The sequence below is a fragment of the Mucor mucedo genome (assembly GCF_025094135.1).
Source record: "Mucor mucedo strain NRRL 3635 chromosome Unknown EV154scaffold_28, whole genome shotgun sequence".
Classification (NCBI taxonomy): Eukaryota; Fungi; Mucoromycota; class Mucoromycetes; order Mucorales; family Mucoraceae; genus Mucor; species Mucor mucedo.
The window spans coordinates 41,452-60,017 of NW_026252312.1; the positions used below are offsets into that span (position 1 = coordinate 41,452).

An 18,566-nucleotide genomic window follows, 5' to 3' on the forward strand; every position below is an offset into this window, starting at 1 on the left:
ATTTGAGTTACAAAAGATGGCAAACAAGATAACTTAAAAAAAAAGACATATAAAGGGCTACCCAATTGTTTAGTGCACTTCTCTTTTTTCTTCTTCATTATAACAAAAAAAAACATTTCTTTTTTCTTATAAATTTACATACAAATATTTTAAAAATGGTCAACGTAGGTATTAACGGTTTTGGTCGTATCGGCCGTATTGTTCTTCGTGCTACACAAAGCAACCCCGATGTCAAGGTGGTTGCCATCAATGATCCTTTTATTCCTCTTGAATACATGGCCTACATGTTAAAGTATGATTCTGTTCATGGTCGTTTCGATGGTACTGTCGAGGTCAAGGATAACCAACTCGTTGTCAACGGTAATGCTATCTCGGTCTCTGCTGAACGCGATCCTAGTCAAATTCCCTGGGGTGAGCATGGTGCCGATTATGTTGTTGAGTCCACCGGTGTCTTCACTACTATTGAAGGAGCCTCTGCTCATTTAAAGGGTGGCGCCAAGAAGGTCATTATTTCTGCTCCCTCCGCTGATGCCCCCATGTTTGTTTGTGGTGTCAACCTTGATTCCTACAAGTCCGAATATCAAATCATCTCAAACGCCTCATGTACAACCAACTGTTTGGCTCCTCTTGCAAAGGTTATTCATGACAACTTTGGTATTGCTGAAGGTTTGATGACTACTGTACATGCTACCACTGCTACTCAAAAGACAGTGGATGGTCCTTCTAACAAGGATTGGAGAGGTGGTCGTGGTGCTGGTGCCAACATTATTCCTTCCTCTACAGGTGCTGCCAAGGCAGTTGGTAAAGTTATTCCCGAGTTGAATGGCAAGTTAACAGGTATGGCTTTCCGTGTTCCCACACCCGATGTCTCTGTTGTGGATCTTACTGTCAACCTTGTCAACCCTGCCAGTTATGATGAAATCAAGGCTGCTATCAAGAAGGCGTCTGAAACCACAATGAAGGGTATTCTTGGCTATACTGAAGATAGTGTCGTATCCACTGACTTCGTCGGCGAGACTCATTCTTCTGTATTCGATGCTACTGCTGGTATTCAACTTTCACCCAAGTTTGTCAAGCTTGTTTCATGGTATGATAATGAGTTTGGTTACTCTCAACGTGTAGTTGATCTTTTGGTACATGCTGCCAAGGTGGATGGTGCTCTTTAAATTGGGACTTTTCATCGCTTTCTCATTATTGCATTATATCACATTTCTTTCTCTTATAAAAAAATTTCTTTTACTTTAATAAAAGGAGATTTTTAAAAAAAATCGGTTCTAGTTCTTTTTGAGCTTGGAATTGATTTGTTTAAATTTTGCATATAAAAAAATTATTGCTTGTCTTTTATTATATCAGGATGTGAGTACTTCTCTGCAACTGCAATGAATTATTGAGCTTTTTTTTTTTTTTTGTCACGAGGCGTAAGAAGCGCTGTACTATGTATGAAAATTAATTTTTGTGGTAGAGAGGTACGCTTCCTACACTTTATAGCTGAATAATTCAGTTTCTTTGAAGCAGGACTTTCTAGACCAGTAATCTTTGTGTCTTGCTGTCTTTAAAGAGTATTGTCTAATTGTGTTGATATCAGCACAATCGATTGCTAAATTTTTTTTTTCCATTTCAGGACTGAAATATATTATGTGGTAACTGAGGCAATTATATGGTAAGGTGTGTCCATAAAAAAAAAATATCATTTTTTCAATGCTACCGTTGACTTACTGTATGATTCAATTCAAAGAGAGAAGTCTTTAACAAGATTTGGGTATGCTGTAAATGATACAATATATTTTCAAAAAGCATAAAAGGTGATCATATCAAAGCAAATTATGTAAAACGGTGTACACATATAGATATTTAAACAGTGAATAGTGTTATTATGGAGCTATCAAATAAAGCGATCATTTGACATTATGAAAGCCTTGATTTTAAGTACAAAGAACCTATCCTATTTGAAATGTGCAGAGATGGCAAATTTTCTTGGAATTGTTTATCACTTTGCGAAGATTGTAACTAGGATTAAATTCTGCCCCAATTAGCTAGGTCTTAAAAATACAGGTGTTTCACAAAATTGTTAACATGCACTTATACTTCATACTATACTTAAAATTTTTTAATTAACACTGTAAGGGAAACTTTACACTATCTATTTAGATGTAACCGACCGTTAATTGTTCGCATATATCAATAACCTGATCACCAATATCATTATTTCTTTCTGCGTGCTCTATATCTGGTAAGCAAAGCTCGAACTCTATAATCTGTGACCCATTTATGTACATACTTTGTACTTTTAATTCAAAAGAGGTGTACATTTTCTTTTCGCAGTCAATGTCAAACGATCCTACTTCATGTAAAAGCATAGCATCTATTGCGATAAAACTGTGCAGATCAAAATTTTCTATGGACAGTATTCTGACTAAGCCTTTCAAACACAATAAAATTAGTCTTGCATACAAAAACAGGACTATAGCTAATATTACTTACCCAAAGTTGCCTTATAAGAACTTGTTGGTATATAATCGTTCGTATGTTTAAATGCAATACAAAACTGTACATCATTTAATTTATAACTAATGTTATCACCCCTTTTCGTAACCACAAAAGCCATGTTTAGGTCATCGCCATAAACTGTGCTATGTTCTTTGGTAGTTATGTATGCGCCAGACGAATTTCCAGAGTACAATTGCTTGTCTTTAACAACAGACTTGATGCATAATGCATATGTATATTTAAAAACCTTGCTCATCATTCCTGTCGCGAAAATTTCACACATGTCTAGTTTCTGATCTATAATTGGGTCTGAAAGTTCTTGTGGATCCTGATTTAAAACCGAAACAATACTCCATCTGTTACCATAAAATGCTCTGCGTACTAATGCTATATATACTGTGAAAAGTGCTGTGTTACATGTGAGCTTAAATGCATTTCCTGTGATAAGAATATTCGCCATGTCGTAACTTGAAAGACTAGTAATCAGAAATCCTTTTAACCTATCTGTGATGTTTCGTATTACTGGCTTCATTCCAAAGTCAATGATCATACGAAGAGTCAAGTGAAAATAGCAATTACATGTATTGTTGATACTGACACTAATTTCCTTGTCCATGTTTAAGCATTTTCCGCTGTTAGAAAACTATAAAATAAGCGAGATTTTGTATATAAGCTATTTGCGAAAGTATCAATACAATTTCTTACTATTTCCGAGACGTGATGGCTAATGTTTTTTATAACAGTTTTAAACGTGCGTAAGGACCCAAGATCAGCACCTTTATTGTTTTGGTGTAAGGCACAGAACTTTACTGTTTGTCTTGACTTGATTCGGTGCCATATATTTTTACACAAAACCTTGTTTGTGTCTTCAACAGAAATATGATCACACCTAGTTTTACTTGTAGATGCATCTGCAATCTCAGAGGGAATTTTAAAAACTTGATACACTGTGATGAAGATGTCGGTTTGGCAAATATAAATCACAGCAAAATGCGATTTGACTGGGGTTGAACTGCCTAAACTCGCTTGAATTCTAGCGAAGACATCACCAATGTCCCCTAATATAATGCCCTTTTGTTTTGTATCCTCTTCATTGAGTATACAACTTCCTTTCAATATATATTCAAATCTATCACGTCGTAAACATACTTCTTTTGCTTTTGAATCAATATATAATAAATATCCAACATTCTTTTCTTTCCAATTATCTCCAAAGTCTGTGTCCATAAGGACTGATATCATCTTGTTCACATATGCCAAATAAATATATACAAAACAAAGCCTATATCCGGGTCTGCTAAGAGTCAAAAAATTGGTATCCACTACGCTGAAATCGTCCTCGTTTCTGAAAAAGAACTTGTCGAAAGGACACTCGGTAAGAAGTTTCTTAATACCAGGTCTAACTTCTAGATAAAAATCTTGTTCTGTTGAATAATTCTTTATGGCATCTCCAAAATAGACGTCTACTAAAGACTTTATTCTAATAAATTAACAGAATAAATTAGCAGAGAACAGTGTATTAAAGAAGCTCAAATGTTTTGTGTAAATTTACCTTGTAGGTATTCTAAGCAAACCTCTTTGGTAAATTTCGGGCTGCACAAAATATTGCGTCAAACTTGGAATTTCGCTAATTATAGATAGGATATACAATTTAGTAGATTTACTATTAACGCAATATTTTTAAAAACTTGCCATATTAAATAATCAGTAAATCCTATAACGCGATTCTGATCGCCCAGAATTGAGCATATAAATCCAGTCCGTTCACTAGATACATCTGAATAAAGAAATTGTTGGCCTTCTTCAACGTCAAATAGACATTTTTAGTTTATTACCTATATTTATAACATAGCTTGGCTTCCCGTCCAAATGTGAGGTTGAAAAAATATCGCTAGTATTTGGTTCTGCTAAATCTGATAGGATCAAAGGGTCCTGCTGGTTAATAAATGACTCAACTACTTCATTTGTTTGACTGTTGTTACAATCTAGCAGCGTGTTTGTTTCCAAAGTAACAAAACAATTTGGGGTCTTGTTAACAACCAAAGGTACATGATTAAATTGTTGCATCCCATAATCTATTAGCCATTGGCTCAATGAATGAAACAGAATAAAATGGGTCCAGCATAATTCTTCAGATTGCAATGTATGATGAAGTGCTATAATAGTTTCCCAACACAAGACATGTCCGTAATTAGAAAAAATATTCATTTTTTCCATAATAGCCAGTTTGATATCATCAAGTACTTCTATTAGGACCTCTTGCATGGTTATTGATTGTATGCTAATGACTTGATCTTCAAGTAACCCCAAATTTTCTGCTTCGATAGCGGAAAACGGTTTGTATGTATACTCTTCTGGGACGCGAACGAAGCACTACAATTTGAAGGATTATTAGCATTGTGGAGGTACTATTTAAAGAAATTATATATGAGTACCTGTAGTGTGCTGAATTCTTCGACCAGCTCATTTAATTGCTGAATCAAGTTTGAATCCGCAATAATACCTCTTGCTTCGAGACATGCCTCTATACCATTACTTGTTTCGTATTTGAGCGGTACGGTAAAATATATCGACTCTATTAATCTTATAGGTGATTTATCTTTCAATATAACTACGGAACAATGATGAACGGAAAATAAATCCATGGTGATTATCAAGTTGTTGCCCAAGAATTTTAATCCATACATGACATAAGAACTGTTTCTCAAACCATTGTGGTATGATGTAGCCACTTTTAACTTTATGTCTACTTGATTGTGAAATAATATTCTACTGCGATGATCATCTTCTTTCACCAGCTCGGCCTCAACAAAAAGGGGCCATATTATTTCATCTTTTATTGTAGGATCCCAGTGTGTGGGCATATTGAAGACGTAATGATAACTGGAAATCCATTGGCTCATAATTCCGAACCTTGTTCGGAAGCGACTACCGGCTCTTCTCAGAAACATCACCGTTGCATGTAAAATGATACTATCGTGTAAATTCTTTTGGTAAGATAGTAATTTTCTTTTTAGATAGATGTTATTTAATTCCATGAATATGTTCTCAACATAGGTTATTGTGTCATTCTCTTCCCAAGGTCTTTGATTGTATGCAGTATCTTCTTCACCCAAAATTTGGCCTGTGGTTGCATCGTATAATAGAGAGGCCCTGCAAAATTTCCCTCTTATTTGTAGATGGATACAAATTAGTCGGCACAAAGAGAGAACATCTTTAATTTTTTAGTTAACCGGGTACTTACTTATATAATTCTATCTGTTTTCCTGTGGTGCATCCGCTATTAAAGCCATCAATAAACACAAACTCCTCGTCAATATCTACATTTATGCGATTATCAGAATAAAAAGATGTAAAATTTAAGACACCTACAAAAGCTAATGCAGTAAGGACAATCAGAAAAATCGAAACTGTCCTCCATGATATTAATTTTTCTCCTTCTTTTGCTTGTAAAGACTCGAAAAGAACTATTAGATAACCCTTTTAAGAGATACTCAGCCGAAGTTTTTGTGCGCTAAATGGCAACACAAACAACAATATCACTGGACGACTTCCAAAAATAAATGTATTTTCTAGATTGAGAGGAATGATCATGCTTGTTTTTCACTTGTCACGCTCCTTTATTTTTCATTATGTGGCTAAAAGATAGCTTTCTTTCCTTATGTTTTTTTTCTCACCTAATAAAAGAACGTTTTAAAAAATCAGCCGTAGTTGTTTTTGAGCTTGGAATTAAATTTTGCATAAAATAAAACACGTTGTCTTTTATTAGCATTCTTTAGTGGGATATTACTCTTCAACTACGAGGAACAATGGAGCACAATTTAAGGAATGAGTTCCTGAAATATTAGGCCGACGAGGGAGGAACACTGTGCTTTTTGTGCGCAGATTTCAAGTAAAAAGGTTATGGGTTGACTGTAGACATATAATATTCCGCCACAAATAGCTAAGTCTCTGTTTCACAAACTTGTAAACATGTTATTATATTTTATTCATGAAAAACTTACAATGATAATTATTTAGGCGTAAAATAACGCTAATTGTTCGCAAATGTTAATGACCTGACAATCAATCTCAGCAGAGAGTTCTTCATTATTTATGTCTGGTAAGCAGAGCTTGAGCTCTATAGTCGATGACGCATTGTTAGTTTCTACTTTTAATTCAAAAGAGGAGGAGTAGGCTTTCTTTTCGCAGTCAATGTCAAAAGATCCTACTTCATGGAAAAGCATAGCATCTATTGCGATAAAACTGTGCAGATCAAAGTCTTCCATGGACAATAATCTGACTAAGCCTTTTTAAGCACAATAAAATTAGTTTTGCATACAGAAACAGGAATATAATTAACATTGCTTACCCAAAGTTGCCTTATAAGAACTTGTTGGTATATAATCGTTCGTATGTTTAAATGCAATACAAAACTTTGATTTATGCAATGACTCATCGACAATATCGCCCCTTTTAACAACCACCAAAGCCATGTTTAAACCATTACCATAAACAGTACCATTTTCTTCAGTATGTATGTAGGCGCCAGACGAATCTCCAGGGTACAGTTGTCCGTATTTAACAACCGATATGATGTATAATGCGTATGTATATTTGAAAACCTGTTCCGTAAAAATATTACACAAATATGGTTTTTGATCTATAATTGGCAGCATGAATTGTTTTAGATCCTCTTTCAAAATGGAAACGATACGCCATTTATTGCAATCGAACGCTTTGCGTAACAAAGCTATATATACTGTGAAAAGTGGTGTGTTGCATGTGAGCTTAAATGCATTTCCTGTGATAAGAATATTCGCCATGTCGTAATGTGAAAGACTAGTAATCAGAAATCCTTTCAACCTATCTGTGATGTTTCGTATTACCGGCTTCATTCCAAAGTCAATGATCATACGAAGAGTCAAGTGAAAATAGCAATTACATGTATTGCTGATACTGACACTAATTTCCTTGTCCATGTTTAAGCATTTTCCGCTGTTAGAAAACTATAAAATCAACGAGGTTTTGTATTTAAGCTGTTTGCGAAAGTATTGATACAATTTCTTACTATTTCCGAGACGTGATGGCTAATGTTTTTTATAACAGTTTTGAACGTGCGTAAGGACCCAAGATTATCACCTTTATTGTTTTGGTGTAAATCACAGAACTTTACTGTTTGGCTTGACATGATTCGGTGCCATATATTTTTACACAAAGCCTTGTTTGTGTTTTCAACAGAAATGTGATCTCTCCTAACAGCAATTGTAGATGCATTCGCAGCCTTAGAATGTGTTACAACCTGACGCAAGTGGATGAAGATTTCCGTTTGGCAAATAGAAACCAAAGAAAAGAATGATTTGACGGGGAATGAAATATTCAATTTCTTGTGAATTATTGTCAAGACATCACCAGTACTCCACTGTGTCAATCCTATTTTGTTTGTGTCTCCCTCATTGATTATACAACTTCTTTCAAATATAAATTTAACTATATCAAATTGAATACATTTTTTGTCTACTGCTGGATCAATATATAATAGATATCCAACATTCTTTTCTTTCCAATTATCTCCAAAGCGTTTGTCCATAAGGACTGATATCAACTTGTTGACATAAGCCACATAAATATATACAAAACAAAGCCTATATCCAGGTCTGCTAAGAGTCAAAAAATTGGTATCTACTACGCTGGAATTTCTCCCTTTCCCGAAAAAGAACTTGTCGAAAGGACACTCGGTAAGAAGTTTCTTAATACCAGCTTTAACTTCTGAATAAAAATCTTGTTCTGTTGAATAATTCTTTACAGCATCTCCAAAATAGACGTCTACTAAAGACTTTATTCTAATAAATTAACAGAATAAATTAGCAGAGAACAGTGTATTAAAGAAGCTCAAATGTATTGTGTAAATTTACCTTGTAGGTATTTTAAGCAAACCTCTTTGGTAAATTTCGGGCTGCACAAAATATTGCATCAAACTTGGAATTTCGCTAATTATATATAGGATATACAAGTTAGTAGATTTACTATTAACGCAATATGTTTAAACACTTGCCATGTTAAATAATCAGTAGATTCTTTAACGCGATTCTGATCGCCCAGAAGTGAGCATATAAATGCAGTCCGTTCACTAGAGATATCTGATTAACGAATAAATTGGCCTTCTTTAACCTTAACTAGATAGTCTTAATTATTACCTATGTTTATAGCATAGTCCAGTTTCCAGTCCAAAAATACGGGTGGGCAAATAATGTCGTTCCTTTGTTCTGCTAAATCTGATAGGATCAAAGGGTCCTGTTGGATAGTACATGACTTAACTACTTCAGTTGTTTGACTGTTGTTACATTCTGACAGCTTGTTTGTTTCCAAAGTAACAAAACAATTTAAGGTCTTGTTAACAACCAAAGGTACATGATTAAATCGTTGTGTCCCATAATCTATTAGCCATTGTCGCAATGAATAAAACAGAATAAAATGGTTCCAGCAGGATTTTTCAGAATGCCCTGTATGATGAAGGGCTATAATAGTTTCCCAACGCAAGAAATGTCCGTAATTAGAAAAAATATTCATTTTTTCCATAATAGCCAGTTTGATATCATCAAGTACTTCTATTAGGACCTCTTGCATGGTTATTGATTGTATGCTAATGACTTGATCTTCAAGTAACCCTAAATTTTCTGCTTCGATAGCGGAAAACGGTTTATATGTATACTCTTCTGGGACGCGAACGAAGCACTACAATTTGAAGGATTATTAGCATTGTGGAGGTACTTTTTAAAGAAATTATATATGAGTACCTGTAGTGTGCTGAATTCTTCGACCCGTTCATTTAATTGCTGAATCAAGTTTGAATCGGCAATAATACCTCTTGCTTTGAGACATGCCTCTATACCATTACTTGTTTCGTATTTGAGCGGTACGGTAAAATATATCGACTGCAGTAATCTTATATATGATTCATCTTCCAATATAATTTTGGAAGAGTTATTAACTGAAATCAAATCCATGGTGATTATTAAGTTGTTGTCCAAGAATTTCAATCCATACATGACATAGGAGCCATTTCTTAGTCCTTATGGTAATCTGTAGCTACTTTTAACTTTATGTCTACTTGATCGTGATATACTATTCTACTGCGATGATCATCTTCCTTCACCAGCTCGGCGCGAACAAAAAGGGTCCATATTAGTTCATCTTTTATTGTGGGATCCCAGTGTGTAGGCATATTGAAGACGTAATGATAACTGGAATTCCAAAGACCCGTAATTCCAAATTTTGTCCGGAAGCGACTACCGGCTCTTCTCAAAAACATCACCGGTGCATGTAAAACTGTGCTGTCGTGTAAGTTGTCTTTGTAAGATTCTGATTTTCTTCTGAGATAGATGTCATTTAATTCCATAAATATGTTCTCAACATAGATTATTGTGTCATTCTCTTCCAAAGGTCTTTGATTGTATGCAGTATCTTCTTCACCCAAAATTTTGCCCGTAGCTGCATCGTATAATAGAGAGGCCCTGCAAAATTCTTCTTTTCTTATTTGTAGATGGATATAGATTAGTCGCCACTAAGAGAGAACATCCTCAATTTTTCAGTTAACTAGGCGCTTACTCATATATTACTTTTTGTTTTCCGATGGTGCTTCCGCTATTGAAGCTATTAATAAACACAAACTCCTCGTCAATATCTACATTTAAGCAATTATCAGAATATATTGATGTAAAATTTAAACACTTACAAAAGCTAATGCAGTAGGGATAATCAGAAAAATCGAAACAGTCTTCCATGATTTTATTTTTTTCCATTACTTTTTGTTTGTAAAAAAAACAGAAATAGACGAGAAAAGGAATAGAAGATAGCCCTTTTTAGAGATACTCAGCCAAAGTTTTTGTGCGCTAAATGGCAACACAAACAATAACATCACTGGACGACTTCCGAAACCAAATGTATTTTCTAGTTTGAGAGGGATGATCACGTTTTCAATTATCACGTTCCTTCATCTCGCAATATGTGGCTAAAAGATAGCCTTCTTATTTTATGTTAATTTTGACCCAATAAAAGGACATTTTTAAAAAATTGGCTCTAGTAATTTTTGAGCTTGTAATTGGTTTCTTTAGATTGTGCATAAAATATAAATCGCCCTGTCTTTTTTCATCATTTCTGGGCCGGATGGTACTCTTGAACAGCGAGGAAAAATGGACCACAATAAGAAGAGGGGCTCCTGAAGGAAGAACACTGTGCTTTTTTTGTATGTCACAATGTGTAACCAGTGCTAAACTACGAAAAATAATTTTGCGGTAGAGAAGTCTCTCCTATCTTCCAATAAACTTTGCCAGATGAATCATTTTCTTTAAACGAGGACTAAACAGTAATCATTATGATTTTTGGTTCAAAACATTTCGTCGAACTGGTTTGCATATGTGCTTTCCTTGATATCTCAACACATTGAATATCTAACTTTTGTTACTTTAAGACTGTGAAACATACCATGGGGTACCTGAGGTAATTGTATGGTAAGGCATTTCCCTAAAAAATTGAAGTTATTTTTTAATGCTATCGTCGACTTATGGGATGCCTCAATTTAAAGAGAGGTTTTTTTTAAAAAAAACATTTATATGGACTCTGTTAGGTTACAAAGATTGGACTATCAATGGTGCTCTGCTATTTTTTCGATGAGAGCAAAATATGAATAAAATTGCCACAAGCAATCTGACAAGCATTATATATGACCATAGAGTTGGCGAATAATGTGATCATTTTATAATTAGAGAGCCCCCTTTTTTTAAATTAAAAGAGCCGAATCTACCATCTGAAGCGTGCACATATCACAAATTTTTTTTATACGATCTATTGCTTTGCAGTGATATATATATATATATATATATGGATTAATCGTATATTATATCTTGTTCTAATTATGCAACAAACAATTAATAAAAGTATAAACAAGTAGTTCTTTATATCATTATTAAATTTTTTAACAAAAACTTTCAATAAATATCTAAACGTAACCGAACGTTAATTGTTCACATATAAGTACAACGTGACCATCTAGTCCATCGCCAGAAGCCTCATACTCTATATACGGCAAATAGAGCTGGAATGATATTTCAGACGACTCATTATAAGCCAACACTTCGATTTCAAAAGAGGCAGGGTGGTGGGCCTCCATTTCGTAGTTAACTTCGAAAAAACCCACGTCATGCAAAGGCATGTTGTCTATTGCAATGAGTTCTTCCGAAGCCAGCTCTTCTGTGTGCAGCAACCTAATTAAGCCTATTTAAAATTTAATAAAATTAGCATTGTATAAAGAAAAAAGAATGAAATAACATCACCTATAGTTGCCTTGCATGTACTTGTTAGTGTATAATCATCCATATTTTCAAAAGCAATAGAAAAACGCGTGTTATCTCTTAACTCACTTGCAATATCACCTCTTTTGACAACTATCAAAGCCATTGTACTTCCGTCACTATGAGATATATTGTCTTCTTTGGATGTGATATAAGCGCCAGACAAATTTCCAGGGTAAGTTTGTCCGTCTTTAAAGACGGAAATAATATATAACGCATAGGTGTGTTTGAAAATTTGTACCACATGTCCTAATGTAAATAAATCACCCATGTACGGTTTTTGACCTGTAACTGGTAACATCATTTGTTTTGGATCTTCTTGTAAAACGGAAACACTATTCCATTTGTCACTGTCGAACGCTTCACGTAATATTGCTGAATATAATGTATAAAGTGGTGTGTGATATGTGAGCTGAAACACACTTCCTGTAATAAAAATATTTGCCATATCAAAGCTTGAAAGCACTGAAGAAATCAAAAAGGTCTTTAAATAATCTGTGACCTTTTTCATCACTGGCTTCATTCCCAAATCAATAATATTACGAAGAGTCAAGTGAAAATTGCAATCGCACATACTGCCGATGTTGACTCTGAATTTTTTGTCCATGTCCAAGTTGTTTCCGCATTCGGAAAACTATAAATGATTTATAGTGGGTTCTGTAAGTAAGCTATCTGCAAAAGGATTGATGTCATTTCTTACTATTTCAGAGACCCGATGACTTATGTTTCTCATGGCAATTTCAAAAGTGTTTAAGGTCTCGACATTATTTAATCCACTCTCTACGTTTCGGTGTAAAACACATGTATTGATTGTTTCGCTTGACTTGATACAGTGCCATAAGTTTTTACATAAGCTGTAACTCATGCTTTCAAAAGAAATATATTCCTGTCGTATTTGACGCCTAATTCCACGAATATAATTACTCTTATCTTGTCACTCAATTATAATACATATAACCTATGTATTATAAGTACCATATTGCGAATACATTCCTATTGGTACGACACAGTACCAGCTCCCTCATATGTCAAACTGAGATCAGATTTCATAATCGTTCCTGGATTGGTCGAGTAGCTGCCGAATCTTCTAGTTTCTCATAAATTTATTTTAGTAATCCAATCAAGGACCCTGTCATTGAATGGATAAACTATAATGCTCTAGAAGTGCCGGATATGGGTCAACTAGCTCCTTGTATATAACAATAAGCTATGTTTCATATGTAACTGATTTCTAAATCTAATTCTACCATTTCCCAGTTTGCGGGTAAATAGTCAATTCGATCTGCGCAGGAAAAATCTTGAAGTAATAATTGAATATAAAAAGGACCTCTATTTTTATCATGACAAACTCTCCAACTTATAATAAAGGATTAAAGAGTCTCATTTCTTTACTTGTTTATTTTTATCTTTTATTTTCTACCTTTTTATACTCAAATTATCACAATTCCCTCCAAATGACAATAGTAGATACATCCTCGTTCTCCGAGGAAAGCTTGACGACTTGATGCAACTGTATGCAAATTTCGGTTTGACCCATAGAAACCAACGCAAAAAATGATTTTACAGGAAATGAAGCATCTGGAATTTTAGTGATAATACCACCCATATTCCATAATATCCTTCCTTTTTTCTTTCGATCGTCTTTATCAAGTATACAACTTCCATACAATAAATAATCTGTTCTACTGGTGAAAAAGCATGTTTTTTCTACTGTCGGATTAATAAATAATACGTATCCAACATTCATTTCTCTCCAATGATGCCCAAAATGCTTGTCCATGTGGCTTGATATCAACTTATTAACATAAGCTAGATATATGTATTTGAAACAAAGCAAGTATCCGGGTTTGTGAAGAGTCACAAAATTGTTATTATCTAAATTAGCATCGTCCATAGTACTGAAAAAGAACTTGTCGAAAGAACCCTCGGTAAGAAATTCCCTGATTTTGGGTTTTACTTTTGGATAAAATTCTTCTTCTGTTGAAAAGATTTCAGAATAATTTTCCAAAATATTCCCAAAATGTCTATCCATCGACAGCTTCATTCTACTAAATGTTAGGACGTCCGACGATAGAAATCAGTATTTAAAACAAGCGTAAACTTTTACCTTTCGGATATTCGAAGGGAAGTTTGTTGGTAAAGTTCAGATTGTACAAAATATTGCATTAAACTTGGTATTTGGCTAATTGTAAAAATAGTAATACACAATTTAGTAGGTTTATTTTAAGTACAGTAACTTTAAACACTTGCCATGTTACATAAGGAGTAGATTTTGTAATGCGGTGGTGATTACCCAAAAATGAACATACAAATGCAACTTGCTCGTTTGAAATATCTGATTAAAAATACAAGTCAGTCTTTTTATCAATCCGATCATTTTTTGTTTATTTATTTATCACCTATATGAACAACGTAGTTTAATGTTCGGTCCAGAAACAGTGTTGAAAATTTTTTGCTAGTAGTTGCTTCTGTTAAATCCGATATGATCAAAGGGTCCTGTTGTATAGTATATGACTTGACTAATTCATTTGTTTTGAAGTTGTTGCACTTTATCAAAGACTTTGTTACCAATACAACAAGACAATATGGGGTTTTATTAAAAACCAAAGGTACATGACAAAAGTGTTGCTCCCCGTAATCTATTAGCCATAGCTTCAATGAATGAAACAGGAAACAATGGTTCCAGCAGGATCTTTCAGACTGATGTGTATAATGAAGTGCTATGATTGTTTCCCAGCGCAGTACATGTCTGTAGTTAGAAAAAACATTTTTCATTATGCCCTCAAATACATCTTTGACAGAACCAAGTAGTTCTGATAGGATTTCTTGCATGGTTATTGATTGTAAGCTGATAATCTGATCTTCGTGCAACCCTAAAATTTTCGGGTCGATATTAGAAAATGGAGTTCCCGTATACGCTTCTGGGCCGAAAACGAAGGGCTACAGATTTGAAGAGTTAACAACCTTAGAAAAGTGTCACATATTAATTCCATTTGAGTACCTGTGGTGTACTGTATTGTACAACCAGCTGATTCAATTGTTCAACCAAGTTTGAATCTGCTTTAATACCCCCGACTATCTAGACAAGTCTTTATGCCTTTACTTGTGTTGTATACGAGGGGAATAGTAAAATAAAAGGATTCCATTGGCCTTATAGCAACTTCATCTTTTAATATAACTACGGATGAATGATGAACTGAAAATAAATCTAAGGTAACTATGATATTTTTGTCCAAGAATTTTAGTCCGTACATGACATACGAGCCATTTCTTAGGCCTTTATAGTGCATTGTAGCCACTTTTAACTTTGTATCTATTTGATCGTGGAATATTATTTTACCGCGATGATCATCTTTTCTCACTAGCTCAGCCTCAACAAAAAGATTCCATATTAGTTCGTCCTTGATTGTAGGATCCCAGTGCGGAGGCATATTTAATGAGTAGTGATAACTGGAAATGCATTGACCCAAGATTCCGATTCTTGTACGAAAGCGATTACCGACTCTTCGCAAAAACAGCACCGCTGTGTGTAAAACGTTATCATCATAAAAGCTGCTTTTGTAAGAAAGTGACTTCCTCTTTAGATATATGCCATTTAATTCCATAAAAACGTTTTCGACATAAACGATTGTGTCATTATCTTCTGAAGGTCTTTGAGTGTATGCAATATTTTCTTCGCCTAAAATTTGGCCTGTGGTGGCATCGTATATAAGAGATGCCTTGCAAATTTCATCTCTTTTTTATGGAAAGATACAGAATAGTCAGTGCAAAAATAGAACATCTTACTGATTGTTCAATTATTTGGGCACTTACTTGAATAGGTCCAATTTATGTCTAATGTCGCTCCCACTATTAAAGGAGCTGGCATACACAAACTCCTCGTCAAAATCTACATTATTACATTAGTATATAGCAGAACAAAAAGACATATGAGATAGACAGCACTTACAAAAACTAATGCAATAGGGGCACTCAAAATAATTGAAACCTCCCTCCATGATAATTTTTTTCCTTTCCTTTTTGCTTCGTTGAAAAAAGAAAAGGTAACAACAAAAAAAAAGAGCCAACAAGCAACCTTTTTTTTAAAATACTCAGCTAAATTATTTGTGCGATAAATGGCAACACAACAATGATACCCAAAAACAAAAAGTACTTTTTTGATGATCATGCGTCCATATAATTTCATTCCGCGGTTACCTAAAAATGTCTCGTGATTGGCTATCCATTATCAAATTATTGCCATTTTGTTAATCCTTCCCTTTCGATTTTATACATCTAGGCAGAATCTACAGTTGATGTAACGCTAGTCTTTATCGACTTCAGCTATAGTTTTTTGAAACTTTTTTCGATGACATAATTGTTTAATGGTATCGTCAAATGAATAACTAATGCTAATAAATTATCTTTAAAGAATGTCTATTTTGGTACATACAATTACTTTAAAGCCTGTTGTGGCCAGCAAGGGGGGGGGGGATGTTTTTATCTTTTTTTGCAGCATAATTTCTCAAGTTTATTGTACTGTTATTGGATTCATGTTGTACCTGGTCAGGCTGAGTTAATAACATGCTAGCGCTTTTTAGGAGTAGAAGAGAAGCTTGTTAAGCTTGATATTTTATTCGATATAAGTTGATAGACAAAACTTACAACAATGCTGCTCTAACTAAAAATAATCGAACGTTATTTGTTCATTCACATTCAGAATAATGTTATTTGACCAATTTTTGATTTCTGAATACTCTATCTCTGGTCTGGATAGTCTGAAAGAAATAGCGGATATGTTGTTTAAAGCGAGAACTTCCAAGTTAAAATGCGAGGAGCAGGAGGTTTCTTCACAGTCTACTTCAAACATTCCTACATCTTGATAAGGAATTTCATCTATTGCGACAAATCCTTCCATATTGTAGGCCTCCGTATGCAACAATCTAACTAGGCCTTTTAAAATTTGTTAAAAATGAGTAATGTGCAGGAGGAAAAAATACATGAGAGGCATTAATTATTACCAAAAGATACTTGGAAACCACTGCTTGGTAAATATCCACCCACTCGTCTAAATACCATATCAAAGTTTATCATATTTCTTCTCACATCAACAAAATCTCCCTTTTTGGCTACTATTAACGCCAGTGTATCATTGCGACTATGAGTGCTATCATCACCACCAGAAGTTAAATAAGCACCGGACGAGTCTCCCGGGTAATACTGTCCGTCTTTTAAAACGGATATTACATACAATGCGTACGTATACTTAAATACTTGTTTCGCATAACCCACCGTAAAAAGATCACACATATAAGGTCTCTGATCTTTAGTTGGCTGCACCAATTGGTCCAGATCATGTTGTAAAACGGTAACGAGATTCCATTCATCACTATTGAACGCTTCATATAATAAATTCGAGTACACGGTATGAAGAGGTGTGTTGCAGGGAAGCTTGAATACATTTCCCGTAATAAAAACATTGGCCATGTCAAAACAAAAGAGCATATAAGTGGTCCAAATGACCTTCATTTGTTTTTCGATGTTCTGGATTACTGGTTTTATTCCAAAATTAATGACTTTGCGAAGAGTCAATTGAAAATGGCACTCACACAAATCGCTGATACTGACACTAACTTCCCTGTCCATGTGTAAACTTTTTTCCTGACCATAAAACTACGAAATAAATACCAAGTTTGATTAGTTAACTGCTTTGGAACATATAAATATAGTCTCTTACCATTTCTGATATGCGTTGTCTTATGTTTTTAATGGCAGTCTTAAACGTGTATAATGATCCAAGGTTATCCGATTTGCTTTCTTTGCTATTGTGTTTGTCGCAACAATCAATTTCTTCGCTTGACTTGATTTGGTTCCAAATACTTTTACACAAGACCTCGGTTGTGTTTTCAAAAGAAATTGGATGTCTTCGAATAAATACTGTAGACGCGTCTTGATCTTTTGAGGCAACCTTTAGAATTTGATACAAGGATAAGTTAATCTCTGTTTGGTTAATCGACACTAAAGCGACGAACGATTTGACGGGAGATACAATATTTGTTTTTTCCTGTATTTTTGTCATAGTACCACCTTCATCCGATAATATTACTCCTTTTTTATTGGGATCATCTTCATTGATTATACCACAGCCAAATAACAAATAGTTTGTATCAGCCTAGTCAAAGCACGTCTTCTCTAAAGTCGGATCCATGGATACTAGGTATCCAACATTCTTTTCTTTCCAATCGTCGTCAAAAAATTCGTCCATGTGGATTGTTATCAAGTTATTAACGTAAGCTAGATATATATATATTCAATGTATTCGGGCTGGTGGAGAATTTCTATCTACCGCATCGGACTTATCCCCTGGGTTAAATGTATCAAACGAACATTCCAAAAGAATTTTCTTGATCTTGGGTTGCACTTCAAGGTAAAACATGTCTGTCGTTATGAGATTTTTGAATGATCCCTTGTAATATCCCCACAATATTTGTCTATGAACAACTTTAATCTACTGGTATGTTAGAGCATAACGTGGAATAGGGATGTATCAGGAGGGTAATTGATTTTTTGCTATTACTATACCTTTTGGGCATCCGAAGTATTGGCTTTCTATATTGTTCTGACCGAATAATATACTGGCATGGCTCAAGGTACATAGAGTCCCTGTTTGCTAAAAAAAATGACGCCACCACTTGAAGATCGAACCAAATGAAGCCCAACATATATGGTCTTGCCAATATATAATAGGAAATAGTACAGAACACACTCGTA

The 18,566-nt window shown here is 34.5% G+C and overlaps 6 protein-coding genes across 6 annotated transcripts; 1 reads left to right on the forward strand and 5 right to left on the reverse strand.

Annotated features, from left to right (window-relative positions):
* Nucleotides 1-59: 59 nt before the first annotated feature.
* On the forward strand, nt 60-1,327 carry EV154DRAFT_502958 (glyceraldehyde-3-phosphate dehydrogenase 1). Its single transcript, XM_051600850.1, has one exon. The coding sequence runs from the start codon at nt 156-158 to the stop codon at nt 1,164-1,166; it is 1,011 nt and encodes a 336-aa protein (XP_051459415.1). The 5' UTR covers nt 60-155; the 3' UTR covers nt 1,167-1,327.
* Nucleotides 1,328-2,144: 817 nt separating this feature from the next.
* EV154DRAFT_502962 (uncharacterized protein) lies at nt 2,145-6,117 on the reverse strand (the record flags this gene model as incomplete). Its single annotated transcript, XM_051600851.1, has 9 exons — nt 5,860-6,117; nt 5,732-5,807; nt 4,923-5,655; nt 4,323-4,860; nt 4,180-4,264; nt 4,040-4,114; nt 3,193-3,967; nt 2,482-3,130; nt 2,145-2,419 (listed from the first exon to the last, which is right to left on the reverse strand). Exons 1-9 carry the CDS (start codon nt 5,906-5,908, stop codon nt 2,145-2,147), a joined length of 3,255 nt encoding a protein of 1,084 aa, XP_051459416.1. The 5' UTR covers nt 5,909-6,117.
* Nucleotides 6,118-6,159: 42 nt separating this feature from the next.
* EV154DRAFT_502968 (uncharacterized protein) lies at nt 6,160-10,257 on the reverse strand. The gene is made up of 11 exons (XM_051600852.1): nt 10,202-10,257; nt 10,075-10,150; nt 9,567-9,998; nt 9,264-9,531; nt 8,664-9,201; nt 8,522-8,606; nt 8,382-8,456; nt 7,538-8,309; nt 6,839-7,475; nt 6,492-6,775; nt 6,160-6,399 (listed from the first exon to the last, which is right to left on the reverse strand). Exons 1-10 carry the CDS (start codon nt 10,248-10,250, stop codon nt 6,504-6,506), a joined length of 3,204 nt encoding a protein of 1,067 aa, XP_051459417.1. The 5' UTR covers nt 10,251-10,257; the 3' UTR covers nt 6,160-6,399; nt 6,492-6,503.
* A 2,934-nt stretch (nt 10,258-13,191) lies between these two features.
* EV154DRAFT_502982 (uncharacterized protein) lies at nt 13,192-14,287 on the reverse strand. Its single transcript, XM_051600853.1, has 3 exons — nt 14,067-14,287; nt 13,924-13,998; nt 13,192-13,861 (listed from the first exon to the last, which is right to left on the reverse strand). Exons 2-3 carry the CDS (start codon nt 13,980-13,982, stop codon nt 13,255-13,257), a joined length of 666 nt encoding a protein of 221 aa, XP_051459418.1. The 5' UTR covers nt 13,983-13,998; nt 14,067-14,287; the 3' UTR covers nt 13,192-13,254.
* Nucleotides 14,288-14,843: 556 nt separating this feature from the next.
* EV154DRAFT_163762 (uncharacterized protein) lies at nt 14,844-15,917 on the reverse strand. The gene is made up of 4 exons (XM_051594171.1): nt 15,766-15,917; nt 15,630-15,705; nt 15,069-15,551; nt 14,844-14,994 (listed from the first exon to the last, which is right to left on the reverse strand). The coding sequence occupies exons 1-4, from the start codon at nt 15,812-15,814 to the stop codon at nt 14,979-14,981; spliced, it is 624 nt and encodes a 207-aa protein (XP_051459419.1). The 5' UTR covers nt 15,815-15,917; the 3' UTR covers nt 14,844-14,978.
* Nucleotides 15,918-16,476: 559 nt separating this feature from the next.
* Nucleotides 16,477-18,517, reverse strand: EV154DRAFT_584269 (uncharacterized protein; the record flags this gene model as incomplete). Its single annotated transcript, XM_051606730.1, has 5 exons — nt 16,477-16,748; nt 16,817-17,468; nt 17,533-17,967; nt 18,142-18,286; nt 18,378-18,517. The coding sequence occupies 5 exons, from the start codon at nt 18,515-18,517 to the stop codon at nt 16,477-16,479; spliced, it is 1,644 nt and encodes a 547-aa protein (XP_051459420.1).
* Nucleotides 18,518-18,566: the final 49 nt, after the last annotated feature.

Bases quoted from the DNA above. Each gene is read 5' to 3' on its own strand.
- EV154DRAFT_163762 (XM_051594171.1), bottom strand. From the start codon at position 15,814: ATGGAGGGAGGTTTCAATTATTTTGAGTGCCCCTATTGCATTAGTTTT. The intron at 15,706-15,765 runs GTAAGTGCTGTC...GTAATAATGTAG, and splicing joins CCCCTATTGCATTAGTTTTT to ATTTTGACGAGGAGTTTGTG. The intron at 15,552-15,629 runs GTAAGTGCCCAA...TCCATAAAAAAG, and splicing joins CATAAATTGGACCTATTCAA to AGATGAAATTTGCAAGGCAT.
- EV154DRAFT_502982 (XM_051600853.1), bottom strand. From the start codon at position 13,982: ATGCAATATTTTGTACAATCTGAACTTTACCAACAAACTTCCCTTCGA. The intron at 13,862-13,923 runs GTAAAAGTTTAC...AACATTTAGTAG, and splicing joins TCCCTTCGAATATCCGAAAG to AATGAAGCTGTCGATGGATA.
- EV154DRAFT_502968 (XM_051600852.1), bottom strand. From the start codon at position 10,250: ATGGAAGACTGTTTCGATTTTTCTGATTATCCCTACTGCATTAGCTTT. The intron at 8,607-8,663 runs GTAATAATTAAG...TTCGTTAATCAG, and splicing joins GGACTATGCTATAAACATAG to ATATCTCTAGTGAACGGACT. The intron at 7,476-7,537 runs GTAAGAAATTGT...TTGATTTTATAG, and splicing joins GCCATCACGTCTCGGAAATA to TTTTCTAACAGCGGAAAATG.
- EV154DRAFT_502958 (XM_051600850.1), top strand. From the start codon at position 156: ATGGTCAACGTAGGTATTAACGGTTTTGGTCGTATCGGCCGTATTGTT.